General features: G+C 37.7%; 1 protein-coding gene across 1 annotated transcript; it reads right to left on the bottom strand.

The window, feature by feature from the left end:
• Positions 1-2,992: 2,992 nt before the first annotated feature.
• LOC149265882 (sugar transport protein MST3-like) lies at positions 2,993-7,436 on the bottom strand. Its single transcript, XM_089429822.1, has 4 exons — positions 7,073-7,436; positions 6,652-6,971; positions 5,872-6,498; positions 2,993-3,823 (listed from the first exon to the last, which is right to left on the bottom strand). The coding sequence occupies exons 1-4, from the start codon at positions 7,203-7,205 to the stop codon at positions 3,374-3,376; spliced, it is 1,530 nt and encodes a 509-aa protein (XP_089285948.1). The 5' UTR covers positions 7,206-7,436; the 3' UTR covers positions 2,993-3,373.
• Positions 7,437-10,892: the final 3,456 nt, after the last annotated feature.

Below are 10,892 nucleotides of genomic sequence, written 5' to 3' on the forward strand. Positions count from 1 at the left end.
CCCACAACCATCTCACACATCAAAATATTATGTGTATTAGGTGGACCAACTCTTGGGGCATGGACCCAACCCCAACATGCATCCACTAAATGTAATACATGGAGCAGCGGAGGTACGGTGGGTGGGCTACCCAAGGCTGGCCTGACCCAACCAACAACCAATTTATTTTTATAAATAACTTTTGTTAGGTAAAAAGGAGGAGGCGGGGTTTGACTGCCGGACCTCCTCCCTAATAAAGGAATCCTCAACCAATTCAGCGAACGACTTCATTGAGAAATCCACCGGCGATTTTTTTACTTAAATGTAGTTTGCCAGTGCGCCCAGGGGAGGAAGGTAGTGCATGCAGTTCGAGACAAAATTTTGCAGGAGGGGCAAAACTTTACTTTGTCAGAATTTGACAAATTTTATATGGTTTTATCACTTCTTGATGCCACGAATGCGATGACGCTGTCGTTTCTCCATCAGAGTTATGCATTTTTTGGCCATTTTTCAGTATGGAGGTGGAAACATGATTGTTTCAGAAATAGGGAGCGGAACCATGATCCTTGAAATTTTCTCGAGGAGGTAATTTTTCTCCATGTCGGAATATAATCAAGTTTACAGTGGTTTTTCATGGTTTTCCGCAGGGATCACGATGGCAAGGTTAGAACCGCCTCTTGAGTTGCATATTTCAAGTCCACCCATGGAGCAGAATCTTTGAGGAATTTAGGGGAATCTAAAAGATTCCTTGACCCCCAGATTCTCAATTTCTCATAATTCAGAAATTGGACAGTCAATTTTGCACTATTCGACGCCACAAATCTAATGGTGCGTTCAGATTTCACATTTGCTCATTCTATTCTTCAGCCACTTTTCCAAGCCTTATCGACTTCAATCTCCGTCATTGATCTCATCATTTAATCTGATGGTTGTTGATTCACCCAATCAACAAACCTAATCGGCGATCCTCTACCGTTGATCGAAAACCCATTTGATCCAACGGTTAACAACGATATTGGATGGACCACTTGCATGAGGATTACCCGCCCGATAAAGTGGTTTTCTCTCTCCACCCAAGTGCTACGTGTTGGTTGATTAATGGAATCAGGTGACCACCCCAAATTACCACTTACCACTTTTTCTCCACCCGATAAACCATTTCCGCCTACGAAACTACTTTTCTCACGCATTAACGCTCACGCATTTTTCCCACACGATAACCGTCGATCTAAAGGATATGTTGATCTCACAATCCAGATCAACTTCTGCGATTCACCTTCCGCAAGCACTTGGGTTTAATCTCTGCCATTCATTTCTTTTACTTTATGTTGCGCAACTTAATCCTGGCTGCTTATCGCAAACAATCTCGTCTGTTGATCTAGCTGATCCAACGGCCCCTGTGCACGTTTACCTTCGTGCCTTTACCTTCTTCGCCTTTACGTGGTTTCTCAAAGTTCTCTGTGGTTTCGAGCTTACTTCAGGGTTTCTGGTTTTTGGTTGTTTTGCAACACAACTCCCTCCTAAGCTTAACTCTGTGTACTCTTATTCACTACCATCCCTGAACTTCACTTGGATCCTTTGATAAGATTCATCGATCAAATCCCGATCCTACATACTCCCCTTCTTCTCTGTGTTCTGCTCAAACTTCACCTGCATACATATACTATGCAAAAACTTTTAATTCACACACAATTCATAACTCTATTAATCAATACACACTACACAATTCAGAATCGAATTCTCTGTATTGATAAATAAATATTTACATAAGAGTCTCTCTCTCTCTACCCTGATATTCTAATCAGTGGCCTCTATTTTCCTACTTGCCCGTAGGCTTACAACCAAACCTTTAACTCACAACCTCTAACTAGCTAACCAGCTAACTATCTAACTTGACTATGTCTTTTAGGCTTACATTTATACAAAATGAGTCTACAACCAATTCCTGGTTTAGATCCTTAATAATTTCAATTAAAACCTAAGAATCCTCTTAATCCTATAAATCATGAACTAATTCCTAATTCAATATCTACAATTAATTTCCATAGATATCAATCCTTATGAACTCTTAACTATCTTGATTCTCTCATTAAAATCACTCAAAACCTTAATAATTACATTAATTCAACATTCAGGAAACCAACTTCCTTAAAATACAAGACCCCCTATGTCTCCTAAAATACAATGATTTTTCTTGTGCTAAATACTCCTACATCACATGTTAATCATGCTTATTGTCACAATGTGACTTGGTGATATCACTCCATCAAACACATATTAAGTTTAAGTTTAATTATTAATTATTTATCAAATATCTTCTTATTTATGTAAAAAAAGCTAAATTACCATACAACATTTGTTTTAATATTAAAATACAATTTCAACTTAACTCATCTTTACCATAAAATTTATTTTCCTTCTAAACATTCTTTGAATTACTCTACCTCAAATCATATAAATTATGATAAAATTTAACATTAATTATATATATAAAAAAATTATATACTATTTCAATAATAATTGAGCTTTTTTATATAAAATTTTACAACTCATATCAATAAAAATAAAATAATTAAAAAAATACAATTTTATCAATATTGATAAGTTAATTATTTAATTAAAAGAATTTATAAATTTATAATTCATTGATTATTTCTGCCTTGCACCATAAGTCAATTGGCACACTAAACGATATTATTAATTATATTATTTTTCACATCATTATAACTTTAATATCAATATCACTTATTTTTAACTATACTTTATTTTAATATTTATTTATTTTATGCTCACATCATTTTCTTGATCAATATTCTTTAAATTCAATATTTGAGGAAAAAGTAAATTTTTAATATTTATTTATTTTATGCTCACATCATTTTCTTGATCAATATTCTTTAAATTCAATATTTGAGGAAAAAGTAAATTTTAATACTTATTGAGTTTTTGCTCACATCATATTCATGATCAATATTCTTTAAATTCAATCTTTCGAAAAAAATATTACGTCGAATAATTTAATAAACTTGTTTATTTTTTATTTCGTAAACCCACATCACTTTACTCGCATCAAATAATCACACTTATTTTTTTCAACAAGTCAAACATTGCCTGCCATGGGCTCCACATGCCATGTGCAAAATGATGTCAGATTGCAGCATGACAAGAAGTAGCTGAATTGGCGAGAGTCACGTCAACTGTCATCCATCCTCGACGGCAGCGTGATCTACAACCAGTTGGCAATAGTCACGTCAACTGTCATCCATGCTCACTTGACAGCATGGTAGATCTACAGCCAGTTGGCAAAAAGTTCTGAGCAAAGTTGACCATCCTCCTTACATAAATTCTGCAAATAAAAACTTGCAGAGGTTGAAAACAAAATCCAGAACGGTATCTATGGTAATTTTTGACCATCAATATCTACATTGTCCTCTGCCACAAATCTTTTCCAAAACCAGTGTTCCTTCCACACAATAGCCATCTCCTCAATCGGCCTATTTTTGGTCTCAGGGAGCAAGAAATAAACGAAAAGTGTCATCACCACCACTCCGCCTCCAAAGAATAGAAACAGCCCGTACTTCATGTTGCAAAGCATGGCCAGAAATGCCTGCGCAATGACGAATGTGAAGAGAAGATTTACAGAGACAGTGATGCTCTGCCCAGCTGAGCGGACCTCCAGAGGAAAGATCTCGCTGGGAACCAGCCATCCGAGAGGACCCCATGACCAGGCAAAGGAGACGACGTAGACGCAGATGAGAAGCACAACCAGTACGGCGAATCCCTTGGATAGACTGCCTTCCCCGGAGTTCCCAAATTTCACGCCTAGAATTGCCGCAATGGCCACCTGCAGAAAACAAAATTACATGCCAGCATATAAGAAGCCAGTCCTTTCACAAAGGGTGGCTGCTATCCAGAATGAAACAAATCTATTTTTGAGAGACTTTTGTTACCCACATCAGAAAATGAAATGGAGTGAACACAGCCTAAAACAGTTCACCGAGAACTTCAAATCAGAAAACCAGAGCATCAAATCAGGAAAATGGAATAAGTACCCCTTGTCCCACTAGGAAATTCATCTCACACTACACAAATACAGTAGTAGTAGAAGTAGTGTAATGCCTGGAATAGATCACCTAGAGCATCGAATAAAAAATCGAAGAAGACATGGCAGTTATCCTATATAATTATGTGAATTAATTCCTCTCACACTACACAAATACAGTAGTAGTAAAAATAGTGTAATCCCTGGAATAGATCACCCAGAGCATCAAATAAAAAATCGAAGAAGACATGGCAGTTATCCTATATAATTATGTAAACAAGGACTTTCAGAAGACTCCATGAGAAAGTGAAAAGAGTTCAGAAATGACTTTAGGTAATTGCAACAACTAGATGGACATGAAGGTACATATCCCTGGCACAAGATAAAGATAGTTGAAAATCCAGAAGATTTAGGAGAAATTGAGATGTTTGGCATAGTGTTAATGAAGGTACATATCCCTGGCACAAGATAAAGAGAGTTCAAAATCCAGAAGATTTAGGAGAAATTTAGATGTTTGGCATAGTGTTAGGTCAAAATTTATTCTCCACGCCACGTTTCAAGAATTATGGGGATCTGTGACCCAAAATCTTAAAAAGGCACCCTAGGAGTTTGAGGGTGTCTGAAGTGACCGAAAATCTTGAAAATTCTTGAAACAACTTTGAAATATACTTCCTGCAGAATTTTTTTCTTAATTAGATTCCAGTAAAACTAAGATTTTCCAAACCATTTCAAGGGTATAATTCCTCCAACACCCCAGGAGTTGGTTTTAGGGTTTCTGAAGCGAACCAAAATCTTGAAAAATCATGAGACCACTTCAAACTATACCTCCTCTAGCTTTTGCTTAACTAGATTCCAATAAAACTGAGATTTTCCAAGCCATTTTGAAGAAAGGATAACTACAATTGTTGTGGTTGCTTTGTCCAGTGAATAGGTATACATTGAATATGCGTTTGATAATCATTGCCTAGCAAAGGGACACAGAGTTGGTCGTGTTAAGAGTTGGCTAAGAACATGTATTTTTTCTTAAAAGTCACTAGTTTAATTTCGGAGAGGTAGAGTAAGTACATTTTTGTAAATTTTAGCAGTTAAATTACTACATCGGAGGGACAGTCCCTTGTCCTAAAAACAAGGGATCTTATACACCAATTTGGTGTTAAAGTTCCTTGTCCTAAAAACAAGGTATCTTATACACCAATTTGATGTTAAGATATTTTATACACCAATTTGATGTCTGGCTTCACTGCCACGTTAAGATTAGATTATCATTATCATTACCTTAAGATTATAGTATCATTATCATTATCATTATAAGATTGCTTATCACCTTAAAATCTAAATCATACTAAACTGGTTGACGGCATAGACTTATATCCTGGTTGGATAGACTTGTTTCAGGAGGATTTGAAGATTATATGGTATGAAAGACTTGGTTTTACCATCAAACCATGACTCAGTTTGAGTAAATATTACAGGACAAAACACACAAAAACATTAAAAACGAAGAATTTGCAACTCATTATAGCCAGAAATATAAATATTAATAATGACTCAGTTTGAGCAATATCACAGGAAAGAACATAAACATTAAGAGGAAGAATTTGCAACTCATTACAGCCAAAAATACAGAAAGTTCAGCAAGAATTTGCATAATTGCTGTTCTTGTTTGGTTAACTAATTGCAATTCTATGAAAGCTGAATGCAGGAAAACAAGAGAATTTTAATGATACTGCACAGTTATCTCTATGGCTGTTCGAGCGTTTAAACTTATAGTGAGTTGAGTTACAGCTAAAAAGGAAATGCTGTTTGCCACTGAGATCTACACTAGGGTTTCACAAGAAAAAAGTACTTGCCTGCGAGATGAACATGATGATTCCTCCGCTAATGAACAGTAATCTTCTGCCGACCTTATCAACCGTGGCAAGAGACACGAATGTCCCCAATTCAAGGGTGAGCCCCGTCATGACAGCTGAGAACAACGCAGCATTATTGCCGAAGCCAAGCGTCTTGAAAAGAACAGGGGCGTAAAACGTAATGACATTGATCCCGGTAAGCTGCTGGAAAAAGGGAATGGCGATGGCCATAACCAGATGGGGTCTGTATTTCCTTTCGAAGATATTGCGGAAGGGATGCTTCACCTTCTTCGACTGCTCGCTAGCCTCTACCAGGTCATCGAACTCCTCCTGAACCTCGGGCGTCCCGCGGATCTTCTCCAACATGGCTCTCGCCTTTTCTTGGTGCCCTCTCTCGATCAAGCTGTTGGGTGTGTCGGGCAACCCCAACGATCCTATCGTCATTATGGCCGCAGGGACAGCTGCCAGAGCCAACGAGAGGCGCCATCCCCAATTGTGGAGTCTCTGGGTGCCATAGTTTATGAGGCTCGCTGCTAAGATCCCAGTGTTGACGAACACTTGGAAGCAAATGTTCAGCGCTCCTCGCAACCTCGGAGGCGCCATCTCCGACAGATAAACCGGAACAGACTGCAAAAATGGTCTAGAGTTAAATTCAGATAGGAGCATTAACACAGAAAATTCAGAGCCCTGATCCAGATGGGAGGATTAACACAGAAAATTCATAGCCCTAATTCAGATGGGAGGATTAACAGAGAAAATTCAGAGCCCTAATTCACTAACCTGATTGCCGAAGCCAACGCCAATGCCGAGCAATATGCGACCGACGATGAGCATAGCCACATTGACCGCAGCGCCATTAATGGCCGCCCCTGAGAGGAAAAACAGCCCGCCTAGCAAAATCGAAGCCTTCCGTCCCATAAGCCTCGTAGTGGCCGATGCAAAGAAGGAAGCAATTAGGCCAGCAATGTAAAGAGACGAAGTGAATGTGGTGAGCAGCTGATTGTCGAATTTACAGTAATCATTGGTGTGCGCCCGCTTCATCTTCCGAAAAACATTTGGGAAGAATTTCTTCAAGAAAGGATCCATGGACGTTACTCCTCCTGCAATACACACACAACAAACTCTTTATCAACAACTGCTACAGATCCACTTACTCTGTCATACCAATGCCGGAAATTGAAATTTGGGGCCATTCACGCACCTGAAATTCCGATGTCATAGCCGAAAATGAGGCCCCCTGTGGCCGACACCAAGCAGGTCATGACCACGAAGGCGGTAACTCTTCCTGCATAGACCTTGACAGGACCAGTCGATGCCACGAATCCCCCTGCCATTGCCGCGGCTGCCGCTTCTTTTTCCTCCTCTCAGCTAAAAATGCAAAATGCCAAATGCATTCAGCGAGAGAGGAATATTCAGTTGGTTTGTCTCAGAGCTCTCCTCTCACCCCATTTGTATGGATCTGCACGAAGGCCAAGGTGCAAATACAGAGTGGCAGAAGTAAAATATTAAAATGCTGTCGAGTTTCCTAATCAGTTCTGTGTTCAAGAAAAGCTCTTCCGGATAAATTAATTAAAGTTTAGTGCTATTGACTTATCTTTTAAATACGTCTCCACTTTTAGTCAGAGAAATCTGACTAGATTATCCATGTACTTATCGCATTTCTCTCCTCACTTGTCTGGAAATTATCAACTTATTTTAAAGATATTGAATTTAATGAAATAGTCTATAACGGGACTTTTTGAAAGCCTTTTCGGCAGCTTTTTCCGGTCGAAATCCGGCATGAATTTATTGGAATCGCAAGTTTGATAGCTAGTTTTTGCACAATGAAAGCGTCCTAGGGGTTCTCGAGGGTGCTGAATCCAAATATGTAGTTAAAAAACCATTTTAACTGCAACAAATCAAGATTTAACCTCAATTTCTTCCGCCGGATTCCGTCACCGGAATCTCCAAAAAGTCGCATTATAGACAACTCCGAATTTAATTAGCCAGATTGGTCGTTTTTCATGGAGTTTCGTAAAAGTATCTAAATGGTTTGATTGGAAGGAGTTTTCAGATTTTAAATAATTATTAAATTATAATTTTATTAATTAAAATAATTTATATGATGATGATAGTTAACGTCCGCTGAGACTAAACATTAGTCTATCGGACCTAAAGAAACAAATTATTTATTTTGATTTAAGATTTTATTCCTATGTTTAAAAAACTTGGAGAGAAGCCTCTCGAGCTCACTATAATTTTGACATTGTAAAAGGCTAGGAAGGTTAGAATTGTAACAAAGATTGTGAAACTAAGATTGGTTGTACACGGGGCACTCTAAGAGGAAGTGGTTTTCATCCTCGATGTTCCTATTCTCACATATATGGCAGATCCTTTCCATCCATGGCGTTTTAGGAACAGCCCAACGACCTGTTTCACTATGGAGCTCATGAGAATTCGTTATAATCTTTGCTATATTAATTTTCTTCTTTGAGCTAGTTAAAATAGAGAGATACTTTTGATCTTCTAGGGTGGGGTTGATGACCTTCTTATAATAACTTAATTTTCTTTTAGTCGCTAAATCTTTCTCGCACCACATTTTTTCTTTGAACTTAGAAGTAACAATATCTTTAATGTTATTTATGTTTTGCAATGCATCATTCTCATTGATCTCCCAATAGTTTAACCGGGCTCTTTTGTCTTTATGCCACCCCCGATTGAGCCTTAGGTGGTTTTGGCTCGAATTTAAAGCTAGCTTAGGAAGTCTATGATCGTCTATATTATTGAGTTTGTGCTTGTACAACAGAAACCTAATCATAGCTAGGCTCTCAATAGGGGAAAGACCTGCTTCTATAAGGAGAAAAGGATAGGGTGTATTACTTTTAATTTTCAGGTTATAAGTTATAGAACGCTTATGGATTTGCTCAATCTTTCTCCATGATTCTTTGGAGATGCTGCAACCGCAAACCTCACAGCCATATAAGATAACAAGAGTGACTAAAGTTTCAAAGAGGAACTTTTTTTTATCCCACATTACGAGGTTTGTTGTTTTACAATTATTTTCAAGACCAAACTAAGCTTTCCAGCCCCCATTAATCCTTTTCTCAATGCTATGGTTCCAATTGAGCTTGTGATGAATATCAAGTCCTAGGTACTTGTAAGAATACACTTCCTCCAAGTTATTATTGTCATACATAAAATTAGCGTAAGTGTCCTTCTTGGATTTGATAATCATAACTTTTGTTTTGTCAGTGTTAACAGTCATACCCATGGTAGTGCAGAAATCCTTAAGAAGCCTGAGTTGCTTATCAAGATCAGATGGGCACCTTGCGAAAAGAACAATATCGTCAGCATAGAGAAGAAGGATGATGACTATCCCAGCTAAGATCATGCCATCACATCCTGCTTCCTCTAAATAGCCTTCGAGCTTATTGATGTAAATGCCAAATAGGGTAGGGGAGAGGGGGCAACCTTGTTTAACTCTGATGTTACACTTAATATCTTTTGACCACCCCTTATTAAATTATACATATATTAATTGAAATAATTTATATATAAAGTAATTATTAAATTATAATTCTATAAATTATTAAAGGAGTTTTCAAAATTTGACTAATTATTAAATTATAATTTTATTAATTAAAATAATTTATATTTTAAATTATAATTATGTAGATATATTGTTCCTTATTTTTGGAGTTTTATGAAAGATATTTAAATAATTTTATTTGAAGAGAATTTTAAAATTTTGATTAGTTAAAAAATAGTTGCGAATTTTTAAATAGATAGTTTAAATTATAATTCTATTAATTAAAATAATTTATATTTAAATTATAATTACATAGATTTATCAATTTATTTTAAAATTATATAGTTCAATTAGTTATATTATTTGTCTTTTTGGAGTTCTATGAAATGTTTAGTTTTTTTGGAGTTTTATGAAAAGTATCTAAACGGTTATTTTATTAATTAAAATGATCTATATTTACATTATAATTAGCTTTTTTAGTGGATGCTTGCGGGAGGTGAGGAGCGCGGGAGACTGCGGATTCTCAAGGCGGAGGGTTTCTGAGCCCGCGATTCACCATGGAAGGTCGCAAAGGAGGGAGCTCCTCTCCCTCCTACAGAGAGGCAGTGGTTAACAAGGGCAAGACACCCTTGGAACCAGGCAGAGGTAACTCGAGGGAAGAAGAAGAAAACAAGGACAAGAAAATAGCAAGTAACAATGAGAAGGAAAATGCTGGCACAAAAGACATGGAGGAAAACGACAAAAAACAGGGAACTCCAAACAGGAAGCAAAAGGGACCGTGCAAGCCCAGAGCTGAATTCGCTCCCAGAGTAATCTTAAATAACCCAGAGCTGCAGGCCCACAGGGAACACATGCAGACTTATGCCATCTGTTGACACCTAATCCTCACGATTGGGTGAATTCATGTAAATAATTAAATTAGGAATGTGAACAATCATCAGGAGATGAGCTGAACAGTCACACCCTTTTGTATATAACAATAACATACCTGATGGAATAATACGAATCAGTTTTTCTGCCAAAATGGAGTTACTCCTGGCCTGACATGGTATCAGAGCCAGCTCCTTTTTAGCTCTCATGCTCTTTGTAACTCCTCTGTCTGTCTTCCATATTCCTTTTACCTGGCTCTCTGTCAGCTAAAAGGTGTCTGTCCATGAATGTTTGATGATTTGCCATATTCTATTTATATTACTTGCGCTCTGCTCCATACAGGCCTGACACAGGTCCGTTAAAATACCACTGCTGCATGGTATTACGACTTTGACATGGTTTCATGCAGTATGTTCACTGCCGGGCTCTCTGTCCCTCTGTCCACTATCTAAACTTTGCGCACAGACCAGTCCGCCCAGCCTGACATGGTATTACGCCTCTCGCAGGTATCACTCGGCCAACTTGATTCTGCGCTAAAGTTTTTGTCTGCAAGTGGTCTTATGTTTTGGTTCTATTGATAGTAGAGCTATATGATGGCCTCCAGCTCGCCTGTTGTGACAGAAATGCCGGTGCTGTGAATCTC

The sequence above is a fragment of the Pinus tabuliformis genome, chromosome 6 (assembly GCF_031772625.1).
Source record: "Pinus tabuliformis cultivar Carrire ecotype Pingquan chromosome 6, CPIR1, whole genome shotgun sequence".
Classification (NCBI taxonomy): Eukaryota; Viridiplantae; Streptophyta; class Pinopsida; order Pinales; family Pinaceae; genus Pinus; species Pinus tabuliformis.